This window comes from Thermobia domestica, chromosome 11, assembly GCF_964235325.1.
Source record: "Thermobia domestica chromosome 11, izTheDome1.hap1.1, whole genome shotgun sequence".
NCBI lineage: Eukaryota > Metazoa > Arthropoda > Insecta > Zygentoma > Lepismatidae > Thermobia > Thermobia domestica.
The window spans coordinates 248,557,058-248,583,280 of NC_137464.1; the positions used below are offsets into that span (position 1 = coordinate 248,557,058).

At 35.2% G+C, this 26,223-nt stretch overlaps 1 protein-coding gene across 5 annotated transcripts in view; it reads right to left on the reverse strand.

Moving 5' to 3' along the window:
* Positions 1–26,223, reverse strand: part of gw (trinucleotide repeat containing adaptor protein gawky) — a 139,650-nt gene that overhangs the window by 44,150 nt on the left and 69,277 nt on the right. For 3 of the 5 annotated variants that reach the window (XM_081731963.1, XM_081731966.1, XM_081731965.1), the window contains exons 6-14: positions 23,972–24,207; positions 20,033–20,951; positions 17,771–18,060; positions 15,755–15,851; positions 14,309–14,524; positions 9,430–9,858; positions 8,000–8,171; positions 6,923–7,130; positions 4,970–5,044 (exon numbers count right to left, since the gene is read on the reverse strand). In XM_081731963.1, coding sequence (XP_081588089.1) covers positions 4,970–5,044; positions 6,923–7,130; positions 8,000–8,171; positions 9,430–9,858; positions 14,309–14,524; positions 15,755–15,851; positions 17,771–18,060; positions 20,033–20,951; positions 23,972–24,207 — 2,642 coding nt within the window. The remainder of the gene's footprint in view (positions 1–4,969; positions 5,045–6,922; positions 7,131–7,999; positions 8,172–9,429; positions 9,859–14,308; positions 14,525–15,754; positions 15,852–17,770; positions 18,061–20,032; positions 20,952–23,971; positions 24,208–26,223) is intronic. The other 2 variants (XM_081731967.1, XM_081731968.1) reach the window with 2 other exon arrangements.

Sequence of the window (26,223 nt, forward strand, 5' to 3'; positions counted from 1 at the left end):
AAAAAATACATATTATGAACTTTTAAAAAGGCCAATTTATTTTATTTTTGGAAATAATCTACAGAAACTTTAAAAACAGCTTTGTGATAGATCATTTCGATATAATATATATTACTTTCAGAAAACAGTATATAATACATTAAAGAAGTTGATGAGAAAGATTAACTTAAATACTAATATTATCATCAGTTTCTTTAGCTGACAGGAATACGAGTAGTTCCTGACAATATAGTATATCAGGATCATGTTACCTTTTCTTCAATTAACTGAAAATAATAATAGTAATAATAAAATTATCACGACACAATGTGTGTCACTCACTCTTCTCTATATAGATGATAAAGACGATACAGAAAAATACAAGTAGAAAATGAAATGAAAGCTTTGAGTTTCATGCCCCACAATTATGCCTGTTAGGCTAAGGGAGACGGATGATTTAGGCAAGTGAATGATGGAAGAAATGTCGGAGTGATGAACTGGGAGGAAACGGGAGTAAAGAAAAACCACGGACACGATGTTGTCCACCACAAACTTACTTGGCCAGGATCGAACCAGGGACACCACGCAATAGATGTAAGCGCTCTACCACTGAGCCACTGTGCCCCAAAATACAAGTAGAAAATACTAGGACACACAATACATAAAAAATAACTTCCTTGTGGCTGAAATACGGTATAGAATAGTAGATTTAAAAACTAGGATAAAATAATAGAACTGGAAATTACAGATGCATGTTAATACATACTAAGCCTGTCATAGGACAGACTAATAATAATTCAATATATATATATATATATATATATATATATATATATATATATATGAATTTTCATATTAATGATTAGTTTGTCATCCAAATTTTAATACAAAACCACCCAGGACACGTCTGGTACTGTTACATTCTCATATGTTCACAAGTGTGAAGAAAAAGAAGACTAATAGCAGTAAAATCAAATGAAATTTCTAGCTTTACGCCCACATTGATGCTTTTTAGGCCAAAGGAAACGGACGAATTATTGGATAGTGATAATTATGAGAATGCACCGGAAACCTTTCGTAGTAGTAGTAGTAGTAAGTAGTAGTAGTACAATCATGAAATATTTACCGAAGCAAGTCTGCAATTTCTAGTTCAAAGTGTTTAGGTTCGGAGTGCATGAGAGATTGAAAAAGTCCAGTTCATCTGCCGTTAAGCCACTGTTCGGATAGCGAGCATTCTGTGTGGGACTTGGATCTTGTCGAAAGCTCCAGTTCTCCCAATGGAGGACGACGTTGAATTTTTGACTAGTTTCTTGAAGGACAGTTTCCTGATACTATTGGGTGAGTTTTTAATTTTTTCGTACAAAAATGGAAATGTGGCCTTGCAACACAGTCAACCACACCATGATCGTTGCAGGATTGTGATCTCCCTGGACCTGAATTCGTCGGGTGCCCATTTGTTGCGTAACACATAGTTAAGTGCTGTGTCTGTGTATCTCTGGTGTTTTAATTCATTTGTGAAGCACACGCAAGAGACATTCCGGAGTTTTAGGACAAGGACAATCACTGACGTTTCCTTTCACAATTCCTAAGTACACGAATCTCCAGCGCTTTCACCAGCTCTGGGTTTTATGTGAAGTATTGCCTTTCTGCTTAGGGTGGTCTTTCATAGTTTCAAACCCAATGACTCTCTGGTAAATAGCTTAGCTGGAAAATTTTGAAAATCCTCCTGACGTGCTTCCCTTACGCATCGCTATAACACTAACGCCAACTTTCGTAATTGACCCATACCACGCAAAAAGGTACCACAAGGAAAGTTTTGCTTCTGCAGCTTAACTAACAATGACCCAAGTCTCATATAATCTCTCCACTGTCAAAACTTGGTTCAGTATTTATAGTAAGAATAAGTACTTTAATACAAACCCTGGTCATCAATAATTTCTAAGTGATTAATGTCTTTAGTTGCGAATAATATGTTGGTTACGTAATTTCAGTTACAATGGACATTTTCAAATTTCTAATTGACTTTTACTTACACAATAGATACGCCTTCCTTCCCCACCAATTAGATCTTATGGATACGATTTCTTCTGAATGGGATGGCATCTTGTACAGTGACTACAAATGCTATGGAATACGAAGGGTAGAAACGAGGAACCGAGAGAAAATCCCACAACCGCAACGTTGTACAACGTAAGCTCATACGGATGGTTTAGGTTCTGATCTGCAAATCTCCCGTATCAAACGTAGTTTTTTTTTAACAGAAAAAACCCTGAAAATTTACTAAACTGAAGTTTAAAACTCTCATCTCCAAAAATAACGAACTAACAGTCACAACTGACTGTCAATTGTTAAAAGAGAATGGAACATAATTATTATTTTTTTTAATTATCGAATTAGGTATATCTACTTTTCTAATTCGATTTTTACGGAATTTCTTCGTAAATCTTGTTCCCTACGTCACGAATATCATACTTCCCTAACTGCATTCACAGTAAAGCTCAAATCTAAGGATTAAACTCCGCCGCAACAAAAGTAGTGTTTAGATATAATAATAATAATAATAATAATAATAATAATAATAATAATAATAATAATAATAATAATAATAATAATAATAATAATAATAATCATCATCATCATCATCATCATCATCATCACACATTTAACTCATTTTAAACAGGGACGGACCAAGGCAAAATTTTCACCGGGCAAAGTGACTTTAGCGCCCTCTAGTTAACATTTTACATTTTATTACTATACTATATCATTTTTTTCGTAGTGCCGCTTCTATCCCCGTCATATGCTGTTGCAGAGTGGTATATTGTATTTCACAAACATTGTCGAAATGAATGATTTGGCAAGAAATGTACATAGCGAAACAATAACATGTCCTAGACACTACTTTCAACAAAGACCAACAGTATGGCTCCGTGGTATCGCTTCTAAGAAATCAAAAGTAAGTGCTATATATACTGTTCCCCCTCTCCTACCATTTCAAAAGAGTAACATATATAAAATCCAACAATATTCATTGCCTGAGAAAAGTTCGCAAAGAACATAGCCCGCTATTAACAATACCATCTCCCCCTTCAATCTTTCTTCTACATCCCATGTATGCATTTGTCGATACGCCCCCCTAGTGCTAGGAAAAACACTTATTTCATGGTGGAAGAAGATAATGTAACTGATGCTTTGGTTTACAAGAATATAAACCAAAGTCAGTAGAAAACAAGTTTTAAAATTTTCTTTCTGAGGCTTGTTTAATGCCCCAGTGAAGTTGCGCCCCGGGCAGTTGCTAGGCCCTTGGTCCGCCCCTGATTTTAAAGTTGCAACTATTCTCTTGCTACTAAGGAAATTCGTAAGCTGGAAAGCATAACTTTGCTGAGTTATTGATGCATATTACCTTCGTATAAGTAGTTTATTCATTATCAAGAAACCCTTTTACACTAACACACAAGGAGCGAAAAAGTGACCGGGACATGAACCCGAGCCCTCCGGCATACCGTGCCGATACGTTAACCACTACCCCACCCAGTTCGGTTCCCAGAACAGCCACCCACTCTCGAGATCGGTATTCTCGTCTCGGACCACGTGCCTTTTACATTACTTAGAGCACTCATTGTTTTAGTAGAAGAAGGTTTACAAAGTAGATGTTCAAGAATTGGTCTCTAATCTCTCACGAAATCTACTTTACAATCGCATTACGCTTCTGTGCCATTCTTTCTATTCTTTTAAGTTCTTGAATTACGATGGTACATCAAGGTTTTATCTACATTAACAGGCACATTGATAAGGATTTAATTTTTTGAATTTAAAATTCAGAGTCGCAATGTTAGGTATTACACAATGATTTACATTAATAGGGATACTCCAATTTTTAAGTTATGTACTAAACGAAAGTGATATACACTAAACTTCGACATAGAGTACATAAAATTAGCCCACGTTATGAACAAAGTTGAACGACCTTTCCAAAAAGACCACGTTGAAAAATGGCCATGACCACTAAAACTTAGCCATGACTAAGGGTAAGAAAATTGTGCCCTATGTTTCAACGGAGAATATTTTTATTATATTTACACTGTTGCGCTTAGAAAAAAAAAATTATGTAACAAAATTGTGCCCTATGTCTCAACGAAGAATATTTTTATTATATTTACACTGTTGCGCTTAGAAAAAAAAACTATGTATAATAAACTTTTAGAAAGCAAATAACACGAATTTTACTAATTCAATTTTTAATTGTTTCCTAATGATTGTTAGAAATGATGCAATACTTCTTAAATATATTTTCATTTAGTGGTTTCTAAGGACCTATTCTGAGGTTACGATAAGTTTATTTTTTTATTTATTTATTTATTTTATTTTATTTTTTTTTTTTTTTTAATAAATTGCCTTCATGAGGGGTAGTTTCAAACATTTTTCTTCTTCTGCACTAAAAGTAAATTATACATTTTTGAATGTATGGACAATTTCAATGTTGTTCTGAGCATATTCTGGTAATCTAATCGATAAATTACCCTAAATACTCGCGGAAAACATTTCATTAAAGAGAATCTACTTGTGAACATGATAGTTTCCACTGTCAGATTTTACAGACAGGTACGTGCCTTTTTGAGCACCCCATTAATACAACTAACCCCCACATAAAACCGATATAGCTGCAGAAAAATATGATCTTTAGATCTAACCTTATATCTAAAATCTATTCTTATATATATACATATATACTGCACATTACTGCTCTTCTTGGATGCTACACGGAAGATTAAAAACTGAAAAGTAAAACTACATTGGAAAGCCAAAGAAATACGGAAACAAAGATGAGTAATTAAGGTGAACAGAAATGTTTATGAAACAAAGAGATGAACTTAGGTCTATAATTATTTTCAGGCTAATTAATAGATTGCCTAATCAGCCAATGAAACCAATTAGTTTGAACAACATAGTCGTATGAGAAGCTGAGTAACAAAAGAAAGTCTATTCATACCTTAAAACCCATCTCTGTTAGAATTCTGAACTGTTTACTAGCCCAAACAAGTTCTTTAGACAAAGGCTTTGGACCCTGGAAAGAAAAAAATACTTATTAATACCAAATACACGAGAAGGTATCTAATAGTTTTAAAAAATATGCATAAATGTTCCTCTTCTTTCTATGGTACAAATATCCATTATTCTCGACATTATGCAATTTAACGAGTTTTTCCGAAATTTAATCCAAATTACATGCTTCCTAGCTTCCATTACCGAAATCGGTCCTCATACTGTCAGGCTACAAGAATTGTACATTGGTGACTGTTTTTTTACGTTTGAAAAGAAAGCATCTGTACATGTAGTGCACAGCACGAAATTTCAGGTCTGAATCCAGCAGCCACATCAGAGATGGCAAAGGCAAAATGTCTATCGGCAACGGAAATTTTGCGCCCTGATGTACTGTTTCTTCCTCTGAAGATTCACTGAACAATGTTAGTACAGACTACGTACTTATCGCCTGAAAATCTGTTTCTCATTTGTGCAGATACTAAATAATGGATGAACAGACTTGATGCTTGCGTTTTGCGTCTGAGCATCAATATATTCCCATCTGTACATGCATTGTTCCTTCCTTTGAACTTGTACTAAAGAATCTCAGTTTGTACAGGCGCGGCAAATACCTTACTGTAATCTATGTAATGTCGAATGTCGTGTTCCAATTTCACTTTTGTTATACTGTCTCTACAGGTGCCTAGATTTTTCCGTAGATAGGTAGGGTACCGTAACACTTGCGATTTCAATGAAAATTAAGTGAAAAAAATGCCGGTATGAGCCGAGAATTCGCACCTATAAGTGTGCTATACGGAAAACATTTAATTCATTACATTTTTTCATAATATCGAGTTTAATCGTCCTAAGTGCCCATTATATAGACAGTGAATTGTCCAAGCACAATAGGAACTGTGGTCTGACAGTGTAAGTCTCGACATCAAGAATGTAACGTACGTCGTTGTTCAGGAAATGGACTGGGTTGCGTAATGGTTCGAGCACCGACATGTTAACCTGGAGACAGGTGATGTTCTCGGCTTTGCTCAGTTTCCATCATCTTCGAAAAAATGCTACAGGCTCCAAAATCAATGATATGGTTAGATATTATGGGAAAAGCCAGTAAGTTAATTGTAACCCCTTACCAGAAACCTGTCAATCTAAGGGTATCTATTAGGCTGTGACTAATGAAACGTACACATAAAACTATGTGAATTCACTTGAATTGTATTGTACAAATCACTATAATCAGATAACGCAAATTCAAATAAAAATGTTGCACTTAGCCAAAATAAAGTTAAACCCTAACACCATTCTTCAACTTTAGTAATACAAAACGTCAAAAGTTACAGTAATTATACTGAAATTGGGCGTAATAACTATTGATGTGTATACAGTATATTTGAACTCCAGATGCTATTTAAATTGGGGTACGCCCACAAATCTATTTTACGAACTACGATTTTATTTATGTATTATGCTTGAGTGCGTATGTATGTTTTCTTAGGAAAAGAGGAACACTTATACTACTGCTGTTAACGCAGTGCATTTTCAATGGTACACTGGAAACTAAAAACGAAATTAATAGAAGAAAATGTGTCAATTTTTCCAGCAAACCTTTCAATATTAGTCTGTGAACAAAAACTTACATTACCAATAATACAACAAATCAACCGAAGTCAAACCACTCATAAATCATTCAATACATGATTAACAGATCGCGATCTCCGTAAAGAGCACCAGTACAAACTGGAACTTCTTTGTATCTCTAATCTAGTTTTTACAATGCCCTTACAATCAACACTTCTATTTATTTATTTTTTAAGTTTAAAAATAAATACATAAATAAAATTCTACAATAGAATAAGAGAGAAGTTTTGCAAATATTGATCATGGAAATAGTGAGAAGTACGTCTATAGTCACCTGTTTTGGAGCATGTCCCCAGGAAGACCCATCACCATCTCCTTCACCCCAACCTCCAGGAGCTGTATTCGGAGTCTTTGGCTTGGGTCCCCAGGAGGGTGGAGTCAATGGAGGATCACCCCAGGAGTTGACATTAGTGGCTGGCTTGGTATCATCTCCCCAACTTGAAGTACCCGTATCATGAGGAGTATCACCCCAAGAGCCATTTCTACAAAATACAAACAATCGAAAGTTACAACTACAACACACAAAATGACTGAAAGGAAGACAAAACTCTCAATTATACGCAATGAATTAAAGTTCAACGAAGAATGAAATACTTAAAAACAGCCTCAAGTAACTGCTAAAGGAAACACTATCAAAATGACTAAAAATACCAAGAAATAAAATATTTACCGACATCAAATCAATTCCTGTAAAGTACATTACTACAGAATGTAGTCTAATGTGCTGGCATCGAAACAAGGCTTAAAAGTACATCCGTAATATCAACAACAAAGTGGTATCAGAATTATTTCTTGATGTTCTACGTTCATTTATCATTTCTCCCTGCCAATTAAAAGTACAAAACTCAAACCAGTATACAGCCCTACTGAAGAACTACTCTTTATTATACTACTTTAAGATACATACTGAAGATTACGGGTTTCCTACACATACGGTTATCACGAGTGCCGAACCTAATTATACAAGATCTTCAATACAAAGCTTTAGCTCAGCTCTACTATTAAAAATCAATGTAAGTATTATTATTATTATTATTATTATTATTATTATTATTATCTATTTATTTATTTATTTATTTTGCTGTCAGTAAGTATATATATATATATATATATGAATTTCTTTTGAGAATGAAGACAATTACAGCACTAAAAATGTACAGTATAAAGGCTTTCGCTAAAATGTTCCATCGTGTAGGCACGGGAGAAATAATAATAATAATAATAATTAATAATTAATTAATTAAATAATATAAATAAATTGTTCATATATTAAAATATGAATTTTCACTTTACAATCTGTGACTATTTTGTCTAACTAATAGGCAATTAAAAATCAAAGTAGTAAACTTACCTTGATGGATGTGCCCAAATAGGTCCACCTTCTTGCTTCATGCTTGCTGAGGCATTTGCAGGTATTCGATTCTGAGCACCCGGTGGGCATTGCATTCCTCCTCCTCGAGGCATATTTGGTGTTGGCATGTCCTTCCAATGCGATACCTTGTTACCTATATTGGAATTGAAACCTGTATCAGAATTACAGAGGGGAATAAACTTTTGACATACAGATTAAATGCACAAATATAAGTCACATATGTTTGCCACAAGATAAAATGACATCTTTCTTCAACTGGGTAGAAGACATAGTTTACTTCGGAATCGTACTCAGTTCACTGTTGAACGCCTGTTTACCGTCAGTGTTGTTATTCCTCTACAATTTTCAATAGCATGATCCCGAAAAATGTCTTTTAAACCGTTCAAAGATTGTTATCATTTTATTTGTAGCGACTGTACAGTCGTGTGCAAAACAAAATTCCTAAAACCGCATGGATTTATGGCAAATCACCTGCCCTTGACACTTTTTCTCTGAGTTATTAATTATAAGTTTTGCAAACAAATCTACGGAATTTTTAAGTATGTTTCCATACGACTGTACATTAAGTAATTTTCACATCATTAATAAATACTAGATTTTATTATATAAATTATATGTATTTGTAACTAAGGTGCAGACATACTGATCAATACCAAATATTATAAACTTATTAATCAGTTTCCTTATTACTAGATAAAACAACACTTCAACTCAAGAAAAAACCCGTTTTTCATATATTTGATCTGATTTTTTTTTGCCATTTGTACTACAAGCCATTACTGTCAAAGCGCGAGTATTTTAAAAAGACAACATTTATTTCAAGTAGAATTCTCAACAATAAACGTAAAGCACTTCATAAGCCATGTACATTTTATTTTTCCCTACGCATTAAAAAATAAATAAAAATATTGTATTTCCAATTCACAATGTAAACACACAAAATTGGTGGTAATTTCTGCTGTATACGTAAGAAATTTTGAAGACCTTATTTCCTTCCACTCACTATATTTTATCAAAAGTGCCCATAAATATTTTTGAAAATGAACAGAAAAAGCAATATTTCAATTGTATACATACTTTTAACCTAACCCAAAACTATGATGAAACAATAACACAAAACACTAAAAACTTTTAAAAATATAGTACAATACGATATATATAGAATATCTAAGTATGTAAAATATATAAATTATACTGAACGAATATGATCATTTACTTTTGCTGGAGCAAATTACTCAATCTTGCGGATGTGCCTCTGACATCTAACAGAAATAATTTTGCATTTTATGATCCAATATTGAATGAAGTTAGTTCGTATTTTCACAATGATATCACCTATAGTAATATTTGAAATATGAAATTACAATTCTCACTAAATGTTACAAAGAGCAAGGAAAATTACAAATTACCTGCTTGCTGTGCTGGATTTCCCCAGAGAGAGGTGCCATCATCATAATTGTTAGGAATGTTCCGTCGTGATGTTGGAGGTGATGGCTCCTCCCAACCAGTGGGCTTTTCTTTGGGAGGTGGCCCACTCCATTGAGTAGTCGGTGGATTCTTCGGGGGCTGGCCCCACATTGGTGCATTGGCATCACCGTTGATTCGAGTCATTCGAGGATCTCGAGGATCACGCAAATCACGAGGATCTCGCAGGTCTCGTGGATCACGTATCTCACGGATATCACGTGGGTCTCTCATGTCCCGAGTATCCCTAATCTCTCTTGGATCACGCAAATCACGAGGATCTCTGGGATCACGAATTTCACGAGGTTCTCGAGGATCGCGTGGATCACCCCAATTGGTATTTCCACCACTCCATTCGGTTTCCTTCTTAGGTGCTGCAAAGGAAGGAAAATACGAAACGTAAGGTACAATTTGTTTGTCACAACTGCAACAGTATTGCCTGACATTTCTAGCTACGAAAGATCAACATAAAACCGAAATGAAGAATACTAGATGACCGTAGAAATGCATGCAGAACAAGTAAACTAAAAATCTGTTATAAATTATGACCTAACAGAAATGTGACTCTTAATGTCAACATTTTACAGTTGTGAATATTTTAAAAGTTAACTCAGTCGTCCAAAAGCAGAAGACCTTATCATATTTAGCCGAACTTGAGTTATTGACAATAGGCAAATCATATAACCACGGACACTGACAAAAATATAAAGCTATATTATGTACGTAGTTATAGTACTAGCTTACAGTATCCGTCGAGTTTGCGGCTTTAGTTAGAAAGTCGTAATTTTCTCAAAACCAGCTTTTAAGCAAATAGGGTCTTTTGTCTTTGGACGGCAGAGCTCAATAGTATGCAGAAATCTATCTGTAGTATAGTATGCTGGTAGACATGATATAGTCATGATTAATAATCACCAATTTACTGTTGACAACTATACGTAAAACGAAAGAAAAAACATTTGTCGTCATCTGAAAATGATTATCTATAAGTCTATAACATGGACAACTATCAATTTTTTTAAAATTTATTATTGTACACATGAAAAAGTTGTGTTTAAACAACGTACTAGCTACGCTTTGATGCGTAATTTTTTATGGACGAAAATAAATTACTATTCAAACCTATTCCAGACACAAACACAGATACTTAACATCAATATGGTAATTTTTCACACATTTTTTATTTATTTGTTCCTTTGTTATTTGTCCTAACTTTTGCCCATTCAGTTGAAAACCGATGAAAATTTTCGAAGCTTGGTTATCCTTGAGAAAAATACAGGACCACTATTTGATACTATTTCCTTTTCCGTTTTATAGGACAACTTTATCTGTTAGTCACATGCTTTGAATGCTCAATATTTCGTTATCAAATGATGATGTTTTCGACATTCAATTAATAGTAATCAGTACTGAAATAAGTGGTTGTAAACAATACCTGGAAGTTAATATAGTGCTATGTTATCAGAACGGATCTCATACTGTACAATTAAACTTAACCGTCTTGAAAATATCTTGTTTTGAAGTTGCGGATATGATCAAGACTGTTACTTTTTTTCATTTGTCGATTCTATAAAAATATAATTTAACATCGAATGCCGGGGAAACAACTCAACTGAAATTTTTTGAGTATAGTTACCACCTACCTCGAACTGGGTTTTTAATGAATGTCTAAGGGAAAAAAAAAAAAAAAAAAGAGTATATCTCAAACTCTTTACACTAGAAACATGAAACTCGGTATAAACTCTTCATTGAAAATACAAAGAGAGAACTTCCTGAAGTCTTCGTTTTTAGGAGGAATAGGGGGGCATTATATATAAAAATGGATGGGCGTATGTATGTTTCAGTATAACTGAAGCGCCTGGAGCTACTTCCCAAATATGGTACACGCATGACTTAAAATCCAGAAACAAATTATATGGAGTCATGGGGTGGAAGTGTCATGTAAAAATAATCAAAACTACTGATATTTGAGTCGAATCCATACTTTTCGGGGTCGGTGAGATGAATAGTCATATCCCCGATGCCGTTTTAAGTCCAATTTCAACTTTCATAGGCACGCGCTAGAGAGTGAGAAAAATGACCAAAATTACGAAGATTAGGGTTGAATCCATAGTTTTCGGGGTCGCTAAGCTTGGTGATAATCCTGATGACACTTAAGTCCAAATCTAATTTCGAATTTTTTGTTTCTGTTATTTTTCTTTATAAAATGTTCAGATAAACTTGAAACCAGTATTTAGTCTCGTACAATGTTCTTTGAGATGTAACTTTAAATTTCTTTTCATCATACCAACATAACCCTCCAGGCACTTGCATTTCACCTTAAAGACCTTTTTATCGGGATCTACCTAACAGATATTAAAAATAATTAAGGTCTTCGTCTAAAGTTTTAGGCAATCTTACTGATGCGCCAAAACCGTACTGAAAAAATGCAGTAACAAAAGTTGGTTAAAAAGGAATGGGAGAAAATTAAATGAAAAATAACATTCAGTATTGTCACAACAAAAACACCAAATATATTGGCAAAATTTTCTTTTAAAAGAAAGGACCACGCAAGCTTGTCCCTCCGTTTAAAAGCAAGTCACACCGCACCTGACTAGTCAAAGCAGCAATCGATAGGACAAAGTATATTTTCGCTGTTCTTCCCCGATGAGTCCACTGCTTTTATTAACTTCATGAACAAGGCTTCAGGGTCAGTCAAGAGCCAAAAGCTTGAAAGAAAGGATTTTTCAGTAATCAGAATTCGAAGTGAGATACTATAACGGGTTATCAAATGAAATCTGTTTGGCACCTCTGGAAGGAACAGTTGATGACCTAGGATTGCACTGCTGTAATGCTATGTATATTTGCGGCATTAATGTAGTAATCCTCGTAAAACGTTTGTCTTCACAGGAAGAAGGTTGCAACCATGGCACTCACCATCCTCAAATCCGTCGTCCAAGTCGGATTAGCAAGCAGTCATCCAGTTTCTGAGTGCACGGGAATGTTAAGCGGCTGAGGTGTTCCGTCGGATGAAAAACGTCTATGAAGATGCGTGTGTATCAAAGACGACAGTTATACTTTGGCCACAAATGTTTCGCACCGGTCGAACATCAAGTAATTTTCCGTTGCCACAGGTAACAACCATGCTGTGGTGGATGAGTGTACGCAATAAACGTATGATTATTCAAGCGATAGCCACTGAACTCAATATGAGCTATGGTACAGCACAAAAATAATTAAGGATCTGGGATACCACAATGACTGTGCCAGACATTAATACGGAGAGAGAGAATCAGCAGCGTGCTGGCGCCTCTCTCCAACACTTGATGCATTACTTTCTTTTGCGGATTATGGCAACAGATGAATCATGGTGCCATCTCCTTGAACCGAGTTTCAAATCGGCCAGTAAGCTGTGGAGGCACCCGTCGTCATCCTCCCTCACGTCCCAGATGTCAGCTGATAGTCATGTCCGTGTTTTTAGATTGCAGAGATCCATTGCTGTTCCATTTCAAATCAGGAGAGAGTATCAATACAGCACGCTATTGTGCTACATTAATCCGTCTTCTAGAGAACGCAAATGACTTGGAATGCTAACGTCAGGTGTAATCGTGTTACACAATAATATCCGTCCTCATGCTGCCAAATAGGTGCAGAACTTGTTCTGACGGTTCAAATGGAGATGTTGCGTCACCCTGGACCTGTCATCCTGCGATTTTCACGTGTTCGGTCCACTGAATAAGGCGCTAAAGGGTCGTCAGTTCTATGATGCTGCGGTTCAGGATGCAGTCAGTGAGTGGTTCGTTTAATTTCACATTGGGCGGAATTCGTTGGCTAGTAGTATACTGGGCAAGTGTTTGAACGTCTACAAAGACAACTTCTGAACTGAGTCACTATATATGCATGCGTCCCCAATACACATTTTGTAACAATACACCTACTGATAGTGGATATATGTGCTCCGACTGGGTTTCATTTGACCCTCTTCCTCCTTATGTACACAAACTATAACCTTAATGTTTGAGTACTGCATTATTTCTGGAATAGGTTCTCAATATGGATTTGCATTCGTAATATTGGACTAAAATATTCTTTTTGAAGTTATACATATTAAAAATTAGTTCTCGTTCATTGAATTTATCAGCTATTGTTACACTGTTAATATTTCGATGAATACAGTTTGCGGGCAAAACTTTGTCCCGTCAAAATTTGCACATATCTTAGTAAATCATGACACGTAATCTTTAAAACACAATTACAATAAAACACCTCGTACATATAAGCATTGATGGATAGAGTTTTATATACATTTCAACGTTTTTTGTGGGAAATGGAATGAAACCTACCTGGTCGTGAATTTCAATAGAACTATTCAAAGGTTCTCAAAATTTTTAGCCTTTAAACTCAATTAATTCAATAACTAATATACGACATGACATTAAATATTTCTTTCTTGTCAATCAGATTAATTTATCTTTTTACTTTATTGTTCAACGACTACAAATGAGAATGAACTTAATTATACAAGCATTTCCGTCTGGAACAGAATTCCAAAGTCAACATTTTCTGATTTTCCTCGTAACATAATATAGTAACATTAACAGAATTATAATAGACAATAATAACATGAAGGCCAATACTAGTTTACCAGCTTCAAAATTTCCGCTCGAGCAAGTTGCATATTTAGAGTAACAATATATATCTTTTTAAATGAACTTTCCATTCCATTTCCTGTGTATTTTTGAAGTATCAACCAATTAAAATTAACTCAGCATCACTGAAAAAATTTCGTGTAAACGAATTGTTTGAAAATATTTTCTTTACACTCTACCATCAAAGCATATAACCCACCTCCCCACATACCACTGGCACCAGCGTTTCCACCCCATTGTTGTGTGCCATTGTTCGAAGGAACTCCAGTCCAGACATTAGAACTGTCTCCAACATCATCGTCCTCTCCCCATGTTCCACCGATGTTAGTGGCTGGAGTATGACCCCAGGGCGTCTTTTGTTGCTGTGGTGGAGGCTGGCCTCCATTTCTCAGATTTGCTTCCCACAGATCCGTACCTATTAAAATAAATAAATACAAACATGAGTTTTTCAAAGGTTCTATATATATATATATATATATATATATATATATATATATATATATATATATATATATATATATATATATATATATATATATATATATATATATACGTTCTTTTCTCGTAAAATTCAAACAAAACTTTCCATATGATGTTTCTGTCTAGTATTCTGAATCAAGTTACCACAAACCACACACGGATTTAAAGATTCCCTTATTATTATATTCCTTTTCACCACATTTAATATACATTAAATCTATATCTTGAGCCAACTAAAATTCCAAAATGAAATTTCGTGACTTTTTCGTGACCTTTTCTTTACCAATCCATAAAATTTCGTAACATTCAAAACCTAATAACAGAACCTATATTCTTCAGCTCTTATCTCTACTTTTCAGGCTGTTCTTTGGAGTGATAAAAGGTTGAAATCTTCTCACTTGAATAAACTGGTTAGCTGCATAGGTAGTTTCGGCGATGCAATGCGATTTTTATCGTCACTGCTCAATGATGCCAGCTGAAGGACAGTCTCAAGAGCGAATCTGAATGTGAATTAGGCCGAATTTTCATGCATGCGAAAGAAGCGTGCTTTGCTTGCGATTTGGTAGCGTCTAAAGCCGACAACAGACATTTTTGGTGGTGAATTTTGACGTTTTATACAATAGAATGTTCCAGTCTGTACTTATATTCGTAGATTTAAAAAAAAAAAAAAATGTGAACCTAAAGCTAAATTTCTCGACTTTCATGACCGTTTTTTGATTTCGTGACCGATGGACACCCTGACCAATTACTTGAAACATATGGCATGATCATTTCAATAAATCTGTAACTTCAAATATTGTGGCTTAAAGTTCAATCAATGCAAATGGGCTTGTACTTAATTTCATGTGAAAGACGTACGAAATATACATTTTGTAAAATGCAGGCAACAACACATTTTTCCCCAGCCTTTAAATTTTACAATAGGTGAAATTTCATCGAATACTGTCTCAAAGAGTGAAATGTGGAACTGCACCTAGCACGTTACACCTGAGACTGTCTCAAGCACGTGCTCGGAAATTCAGACGGGACGAAACAGTAATTTCTAAAACGTTACCTTAAACAATTTCCCGTTTTAAAAATTCACCGTGTTTCCCCACTGCGTCTAATTTAAGAACCTATCAATCCTCACACTCTAGAATGGAACATTTCATTTCGTTACTCTTACCATTATTAACATTTGGTTTCCACACAGGTCCACTATCTTTTGAACTTGGCTCTGGAGATGGAGGAATGTCCCAACCTGTATCTTGATTAACGTGTTGCTAAAGTAAAAAATAAAATAAAATGGTGTAAATTAATTAATATCTTCGTTATATGTATTGAGGATGTAAATCCTATATGACAGTAAATGAAATTTTGTTCAAACATATCGACGTCCGTATTAAACCCCTAATAATGATAAATACTTTGGCCGAAAACAGTCAGTCTTGATTACAAAAATAGGATGAAGTTATTTTGTGCTTATACGAGAAAAGAGAGCAATGAAGATTTCAAAACTTGCAATGTAAACATTTTAATACATATGAACTCAGTTCGATGAACTTGATTGTTAGATATTCAATGCAACATTGACATGACAGTACTAGCAATGAACCCATTATTACAGGTGTTGCAAGGAATCAATAAATGACAATAGAACAAAATTTATATTTAAACACACACAAAGTAAGAAATCTATAAGCCTACATAAGTCTGGTTTTTACATTTGTAACCTGACCAAGAAATGTGGATACGATTGTAAATATGCACAGAAAAAAATAGGCATAATAGTTCGACACACTGAATATCTGCTGCCAAATTCCTCGAAGAGAGTTCATGTGAATCACAACTTTTACACCGAAATTTTAGTTTTCACTGCCAGATTATAACTCCAAAACCTTTAAAACAAAGTCGTCCTACTCTCACAATCAATCCTACCAATTGTCTGCTGAAATACTGAAGAAATCACATAGAGAACATAGTAAGGATAAATGGTCAGTTCAATGCAGTTGATGACATTGAATTTGCTTCAACTAACTACATCTACAACCAAAACACATTGCATGGTTTACAATCTTTGTAATGCCAAACACACATAAGTTACGGTAACGTTAAATATCCTGATGTCTTGTGTAATTGTATACGTACTGATTATACAAACATTTTGGCATTATTCCATGGAACGCTTCCTATACTAGTTAAATTGTACGAAGGATAATATACTACAATTACATTGTTAGAATTCTCGTTCTAATCAACTAGTACCACAGAGTTCAAGTCATATTCAAATAAATACCGTGACACTGAAAATCTTGAACATGCCACATAGCTATCATTTCATGTATTTTTTTAAGATTCTGGCTATTTCAGTTATACCCCATATTGCGCTTTATATAGGATGTAGTCCATGTAAGCACTTGCGTTTAAAAGAGTGAAAGGTACTGAAAGCAAACGACTGAATGATAATGGCAACATGGCCAATTCTTGTTTTCTTAACGTAAATAACATCACACCTCTCACATGGGATGGAAAATGGATGTGAAGAGTTCTTTTTTGCTTTCTTTTTCATACCTCCGAGGATAACCTGGGACAGTAAAATAAATAAATAAATAAATAAATAAATAAAAGAAAAAGAAAGAGAGAGAAAGAGAATGTACTTTACATTGAGTTGAGTTGATTTTGAGTTTTACGTCCCGGTCAGCAGCGAGGCTATATGAGACGTGGATCTACTGATTAACGTGGAATCCGAACCACATGAATACTTTACATTGAGTCTCACGAGTTTTTCCTGTATTGTTTCGACAGCTCTTGCAACTATCTTTGTCAATGTGCTTGAGTAACTCACGATCTTACTGATTCACTTCTTACAAAAACAATTCACACTTTGCGTTGTGCCAAGATAAAGTAGAATATATAAATATATAATTCTCTCTCTCTCTCTCTCTCTCTCTCTCTCTCTATATATATATATATATATATATATATATATATATATATATATATATATATATATATATATATATATATATATAGAGAGAGAGAGAGAGAGAGAGAGAGAGAGAGAGAGAGAGAGAACACTATTTCTTTCTATTAACCTTACACTACAAAAAGTACAATATATTCTCATTAAGAAGTGAATCAATAGACTCGCGAAATGAAAACTTTCGAACATTGACTCCAAAAATAACTAACTCATACTTACACCACCCCAACCATCTTGACTAAACAGCGCCTCTCGCATTGTGTTAATCTGTTCCAGTTGTTTAGTTGTGCTGCTGCTGGTATTGCTACTGCTGTTATTCCCAGTATTTCCATTGTTCTGAGGATTATTAGAGAGTCCTTTACCAGCTGCCTGAGCCCAAGATGTGGAACCATTCTGTTGCTGCTGTGATGACTGTTGTTGTTGTTGTGATGGCTGTTGTTGCTGTTGCTGCTGGTTCTGATTTTGTGAAGGCGGCTGTTGTGACTGCGTATTACCTTTGTTAGCATTTCCTACAATGTAAGCAATTGACAAAAACGTTACTATACACTAACTTTCAGAACAATATTATTTAAACTACAATACTTGTAATAACACTTAATAGAAATGTTACTATGTAGGAAGGTTAATTTAGCACGTGCTTTCCCTGATTTTTGTTATAGTGATCTGAAATTTTACAAGTAATATTATCAAGAAGTCAAGAATTAATGATCTACTTTTATTTAATTTGATCTTTTTTGACAAATTGACGTGAATAAACTACATTAATAAAATATTTGCTTTCAAAAATAACAAGATATTCATGCTGATATGGTGCACACCTGGGAACTCTTAACCCCTCCTTGGACTAGTAAAAGTGAATTTAAGTATAGGCAACAGTCCTCGAAGATTACCATAATGGTGGATGCCTGCAATATAGGGTGACCAGACGTACTGATTTTTGCAGTACAGTACTGTTTTTCAAAGAGCTGTCCTGTGTGTTAAGAAGACGCCTAGAAAATCGAGAAACGTCGTCCTTTTTTAAAATGTCCTAAGTTAACTTATTTCCAGTATCTTAATATTTCATTCTTTATTCACAACATTTTGACTCACAGGAACTCTTTTCCTGAATGATGAACCACTGTGTTTTTTTTAACACTCCTCAAAAGATTAGGGAAGAAGAACAATCAACAAACCATTGTTTTACAATACATTGTTTTTGCTGACAAGGGCTTCTTGAGATATCGGTAATGTACGAAAAGTTTCTTTTTCAACTTATGACAGTGAACTTACCAAGTGAAGTAGAAGTTCCCTGGTACCGGTCTTAATTTTCTCTCATTCCTTAAAATAATACCACGTTCCGAAAATCGAAAAAAAAAAAAAAAAAAAATGTTAGCCCAACACGAAGTCTCACTGTACGTTCATAAAAATAAACCACTTTGTCATTCATCAAAGCATTTGAAGTTGTGTTGAATTCCTGAAATACTTTTGTTTCTAACAAAAATGAATGATTAACTTGAGGTTAACGTTAAATAAAATGAGGACATGCGTACTGCCGATGCAGTAAACTATCATATACTAATATACTTATGTCCTACTTTTCTCTTGTCAGAATCTGGTCACCCTACTGCAATAGTCACCACCCCAAATAATGAACGACGTTTTGTCGAGCTGTGGCATTTCAAGAGCTACTATCATGGGCATTTACATGTTTACTATGCAAGCTGGGGACGTTCTCAGAAATGATGAGTAATTAGAACCTGATTCACAAGATAAAAGGGGGCGTTACTTTCATCCTGTGTACATAACTGCAAAGCATACGATGAAAACACTTTCACACAACAAATTCAAACAACAAAAGGCCAAGATAGAGGAATTTGTTTTCTGGGGTGTCGAAATAATTATTCTGATACATGAAACAAAAAGTATTATTTCACATACTTGAAGATTTCATAATGCCATCACAGGGAAGTGACGCCGCTCGTTGACTAGTGGGATCTACTTTCACTGTGGTAATGCTCGAACGAAAACTTTGCTCGTTCATTTGCAGCCAGTTCATTGAAATCAACTTGGGAATATTTCGGCAGTGACTGACGCTGCAGGACCAAATTAAGAAATTTTGTTTCTCCCAGAATTCTAATACTCGAGGCTCGTTTAGAGGCAGTTAATGTTGCTACTAGAAAGTAACACTAGTTTATTGTTGCTTCAGTTAGAGGAGGATCGTCCTGAACCACTACGCATTTTCAAGGTTCGAAAAGGAACACTGACGAGAAGTATTGACATGTAGCCATGTAACAAAATCATAATCTACTATAAACTAAACAATTTAGCTAAGACGTTATTACGCTATCAAGTTTGAATATTAGTACGACGTACAGAAAATTAAGCTTCATGAAAATCTCACTGTATTCAATATTTTCTTATTGATAACATCATTCATGGATATTAATTTACTATACCATGAAGTCTACATAAATTTTATACGCCAACGAATACTTTACTCACCTGCATTCTGCTGTCCACTGGGTCCCTGACTAGTTCCACCATTGCGATTGACGCTATTATTGTTTCCCCACTGGCTTTGAGCAGAAGTATTGTTCTGGCTGGAATTTTGACCCCAGCCAGAATTATTAGAGTTATTGGCTGGAGGCGTGCCCCAGCCAGAGGTCCCACTATTCAGGGAGTTTTCACCCCCTCCTAATAAACCAAGTCCCCGTGGAATGCCCCAACCTTTATTTGAGGCTGGCCCACAAGGATAGGAAGCAAACTTGGAAAGGCGGGGCTTGCCTGCAGCCCATGAGAATGATACAGGAGTCTGAGATGACTTTGAAGCGTACTTATTAAAGAGAGTTGCACTTGGGAGTGAAGGTTTCTCCACACCTGAGGGTTTGGAGTAATTAAAGCTTGGGTTACAATTACCCTGGACTGTATAAATGGCATCTGCAGGAACACTTTCGTTCCTGCTTGCTTGTGAAGTGGCACCTGATGTACCACTATCGTTTGGAATGTTCACTATACTGTTAACACAGTCATATTCCGTTGATAAATTACTATTGGCATCTGGAATGCCCTCTTGCTCACTTTCAACAGGGATTGTGGGAGGGACTGTCACATCACTCCCGAGGCAATTTTTGGAATTCTTATCCTGATCTGAAAAAGCACCAGTTAAAATGTCCTCATCAACCTGAGGCTCAGGTGTAGCTCGTGACCCAAAATTATTAGCTGGGGACTCAGTCCCCTCCCTGCTTCTTATACAAGAGTTCACAGTAGATTGCATAAATGTTGCTTGGTTTTGGACTCTCCTTGTATTTGGATTTTCTATGGCCTGAGAGACAAGAGACTCCATTTCTGAACAACTTTGTGCAGAACACAGACTATTGCTGCTGGAAGAACCAAGGTGACTGGCAGAGATTGCATTGGAGCCCTGCAATAAATAAAGAATGAATACACTTCTGCCTCAATTCTCTAAAATTTTAACATAATGAAAACAACTCCTGCGTTTTAATGGCATATACTGTTATCTGCTCATTCAACGAATCAATATTCTTTACTGTGACTTAATACTACGTATAAAAATACTGACATGCGAGTTATAACAATTTTCTTTGCTGAAGAGAATATCTTGATAAATATATTATACCATTCGTAATTCTTGTGAAATTCTGTTCAAATTTCGAGCTGGTAAAATGTAAACCTATTTACTCAAGAATTCACTCTGGAAAGTAGGTCTTTCTATGCAACTTCACTGACACAAGAACACCATCGTGAAAAACTGACCTTCAATTACAAATTTGATAAGTAGACACTATACTGAGTGTTATAATTGAATTGGCCTGGTGTAGCCTTTTATCTAATTTATTTTTACAGCCATATATTTTATATACATAATTAATTTTAAGAAAAATATTTAACATGTAATATGCGAGGAAACATTTTCTTCTCGAAACGAGTTCCACGTTCAAAGCCTCTGTATTCATTATGCCAACGAATCTGTTAACTTTGATGATGAAAACTTACGAAAATACATGGAATAAGCTCATTTATGACTTGAATGCTCAGTATGGAAGGCTCGGGTTAGACTGTAGGTGGAAATATGTTTGAGACGGATCTTGGTATATTTTTTATCGTCTTAGTGCTGAAAAGTGAGGTAACTTTAAAAGAATACTAATGAGGCATAGACGGGCGGTTACGTTCTCACTTCACAATCGGGAAGTTTCGATTTCGAATACCCCAGCTAGCATCCGGAGTTCAAAGTACTACCAAGCTAATGCTGGAATGGTACAGAACATAACAAGGCGCCCACATGATAGTTACCAATACTACGGAGCACAAATACCTACTTTCCATACTAACTTAATACATTAACTAAATATTTCAATATTAGTTAATGTATGTATATTTCAATTATCATATCCAAAAATTTGTTGTGATGGAATAATTACAATAACATTGTTGTAATATACAAATACAATGATACTTGAAGTACAAAAAAGTGAAGGTGTATAATGTAAATGATTCTAAACTTTTCTGTGTTATTTTCATACCCTGCAATACAGGCAGTCCAAAATAATGTGGATTTTTAATATAAATGGAAACTATACTGAAAATCTAATAATTTTACTCGTGTATTTATCTTTCAGTTCTTTTCTAAATCAAAACATCTGGTGCCAGTAAGGAGGGGGAGGGGATCAATACCGAGTATATATGAGCTAGAACCTGTTTAGTGGGATCCGAACCACTAATTCGGTCTGTATCCGAGGAAGTGTTCCCACTGGGTATAGGGTGAGTGTTGATAGTTGTAATAGTAGTATCATTACCCAGTACAATGCCTTCAAGTTTCAAAACCTTCTGGCTCGCATGATTATGATGTACTGCCATATAATATTTAGACTTAACATTTGTGTTTCATTTTACTGTATATGGTAAAATGTAAACAGTTATTATTATTGTTTATTTCTAAATTACAACTGGACACTACATCAATAATCTTTTCATATTATCTTATGTAAGTCCATTTGTACAAAACGCTATTTTTATTAACAGTAAACATACATAAAGTTGATCGATTTATATCCAACCGATGTGGCACGCTGCAGTCAACTGTGCAGTTGCAAAACTATGATACAGATTTCGTTGTTGAGGAAGTGATGACTCAAGTGGTCGAGCACTGACCTCTGGTACTTAGCTTTTTTTCTTTTTCTTCGGGGATCCGAACTTTCTTCACTCCAACATTTCGTTCATTATCAGTATCGTCTCGTTTGGCCTCGCATTGCTCGGAACATAATAGTCTTAAAAACATTTTATCAGTGATGTCTAAACCTTCCAGGTACTGTGTCTTTTTAGTGAAAGCGAGATGCCGCCGAAAGTAAACCCGTACTGAAAAGGGTACTTCACAGCTTTTTTTACGCACATTTTTTCATACATCCGAATATCGAAATAGAATGGGGGAAATTGACCATCGAAGCCAACAAAAATAAGATATGGATGTAAATGGACCAAGCGTCCACACACACCGCCAGACTATCTCTTAAGATTTTAATCATGACATTCGCTACAACAATGAATTTCTACATATATCGACTCTCAAAATGACGTCTTCAACATTCTCGTGGCCTCACTGGTCTATGAAATACCTGCATGCAGGAATTGGATAGAATTCTTATGTCTGTGTTCCAACGTAGTTTGTTGCAGTAGAAACTCCGATATCAGGCGATAGTCTATGATGATGCTGGTGATTTGAAGATAAGCTGGCGCTGGCGGCATGTCTTTTCGTAGGATAAGCACATTTTGAAAATGGGTAGGATATAATCCGATCAGCTTCTATATAAACACATTTTTAATGATAATGTAAATTTACAAACTGAAATTGCAGAGCTGAAGACTTGGATTTAACAAGTCTTTCCTTGTAGAGATGAAAACTGCACCGAATGTGTTTCTTCGTCACCACGGTTTACTTCAGTTGTACATGCTCGCGGACGAGTATGCTCACATCTTATGGTGCCTGTTCTAGGCAAAACCTTATACAATGTAATTGAAAGTAATACTGTTAATATTTCTTTCATTCATTCAGTTACATCAATGTTTCAGTGAAAAAGTTTTTTCAAAGGCCTAACTTGTCAGATTACAGCACAGAAGACGATACACTAAAAATAAATTTTAAAGTAACACTTCGCTTTGTAAAAGAAAAATGAACTGAATTCTGTTCCCAAAACCATTCTAGAAGGTGAGACACGAATCTTATAAAGCAATTTTCTTGATAATTTGGGGATTACATTAATTAATTTGAACAGCTTTAACTTCAAACCTGGTAAAATATAAGATAAATTACGATAGTGAAATTTTATACGATTCAAGTTAATAAAATGAAAATCTTAACTCCATAGCATGAAAATATACATCGATAATGTTTCAATATACATTCACATTTTAACAGAAATCACTAACCTGTTCTGCACCGTGGCTGCTCCCACTGCTACACAGGGACGGAGGTTTCACATCCGCGGTGCCACAACTTGAGCTGGATATCACAGACACTGAGAACACCTCATGAGGACGATTCGATGAAGGGTCAGCTCCTGCCCTGTCACCAACCTCCTCAAGGCTTACCTGGCACATGGAGCCTTGCTCCTGTGCCTCAGACTTGGAACTGGGGTGATGATTACATTTACAGGATACTACTCCTAAAAATACAAAAAAAAGTACATTGTATAACCACAAAGTTACCTTACATGGATGAAAAATCAGTTATTTCGAAACTTAGATATAATTATCACTCTGTACCCAGTCTATAGTGGAACATGTCTGATACATCTGTCTCGAATAAAAGCTCATTTAGTAGTTTGTTCTACATTTTATGCAGTAGGTATAGTCCAACATAACATTGGCGCTGAAGAGACGTTAACTCCCAACTAATCTTTGCTAAGTAGCAGCTAATATGGAATATATGACAAATCACTCCATATCAAATAGTAATTTATTTGCAATTTCTCTCTCTGTTAGCCCAGATGCCAGAAAAATTACTCAAGAACATAATGCTTTAGTTTACTTATTACGTCATATAGCACAACTGTTACCACTCATATGTCCAATGTAATAATGCTGGAAGTTTGATGTGCTGTGGATAAGTCTTAACGGAAATATGTATTCAAATAAAAAGTACTGTTTACCCTCGGACATTAGGTCCCTCGACACTTCCGCGCATGACAGAAGAAGAAGAGTCCATTACGAAAAATGGGTATGTGTATGTACGGACAACATGTGTTCGTTTTCTCCTCTGGGAGCGAGACAAAGAAGGTTGGAAGTTTAAACATAGTTGCCAGCCTACGTAAATTGGTCCCAGGTTAGCAATACATTCTTGTTAAGTGATGATTAGACTTCGGATCGATATGCACTAAAAAACGGCAAAATATGCATGCAAATATGCGCTAAAAATCACGAAAATATGCACTGAAAATATGCAAATATGCACTAAAAAGGATAAATATGCACCAATCAAAACCTAAAGTTAAATGAGAAATTTTATTATCTTTAGAGAAAACAAGTTGTAGATATTACTTGAACTACATATACTTGGAGTACAACTATGATGCATTCATGCCACAATGGACAACTATGTAGTTTTCGGTATTTTCTGGCAAAAGCGTGCATTTGTCATTCAAAACATTACTGTACATTGAAAATGTTCCTTCCATGTCACGGGTCGTTATGGGATAGTATTTCAAAGAAGCAATGTTACTTGTCGACAAATCTGTAATTCGTGCGTCGTTGTTCCCAGAAACACTTTATTTGCATTAGACAAGAATTATACGTTCGGATTTTTCGCGTCTATTGAATGTGCTTTTCGAAAAAATATTTGTCCGATTGGTTTTGGCGGAGCCTGTTTCGTTATTGAATCAAACAGCTCAAATGCACTACAAAGTCCTAATCATCGCTCTTCTCATCTCGTGATGATCTTTGAAATTGAACTGAAATGTGTGTATTGATAAACGCAAGTTCGCTTTTAATGTTTTCAGCTCCGCAAGTAGACCCCTATCCACGGCTTCTTGTATACATTTGGTTTCTTCGGGCTCAAACAGCTCAGTATGTGAAATCAAAATACATCTACCCCCATATATATATATATATATATATAGTGGCGGATCTAAGGGGGTGCTATAGGGGCTACAGCCCTCCCTCTTGACGCTCAGGTATACACTGGATAAAATGGGCTTCAATCGTGCTTTACACTGGATAAAAACGGCAAAATATGGTTTAACCTCTCCCTTGATCATATCCTGGATCCGCCCCTGTATATATATATATATATATATATATATAAAAGATTAGAATGCGCCAAGTATCTGTGAATAAATAATAAATATACTCAGAGAAGTAAATAAACATTTCTAGCATAAGCATATAGTAAAACCTGACTAGCGAAATTGAACAGGGCTCGCAAAAATTTCCCTTAAAGGTTTTAAAGTTAATGGAGATAGATCTATGCAAAAAATAAATAATAGACATAATGAGATAAAATAAAATGTTACACATACCGTATTAAATTACAGTATTTAGTTATGCTACAAATTAATACACACAAAACTTTCAGTGAACAAAAAAAAAAAAAAAAAAACCTACATACGTTTTCTAAGGCCAAGACAAAAAGTAAATGCTATGCCCTTTTCAGCACTCCTCCCTCTACTTTTGGCTCCCTTTGA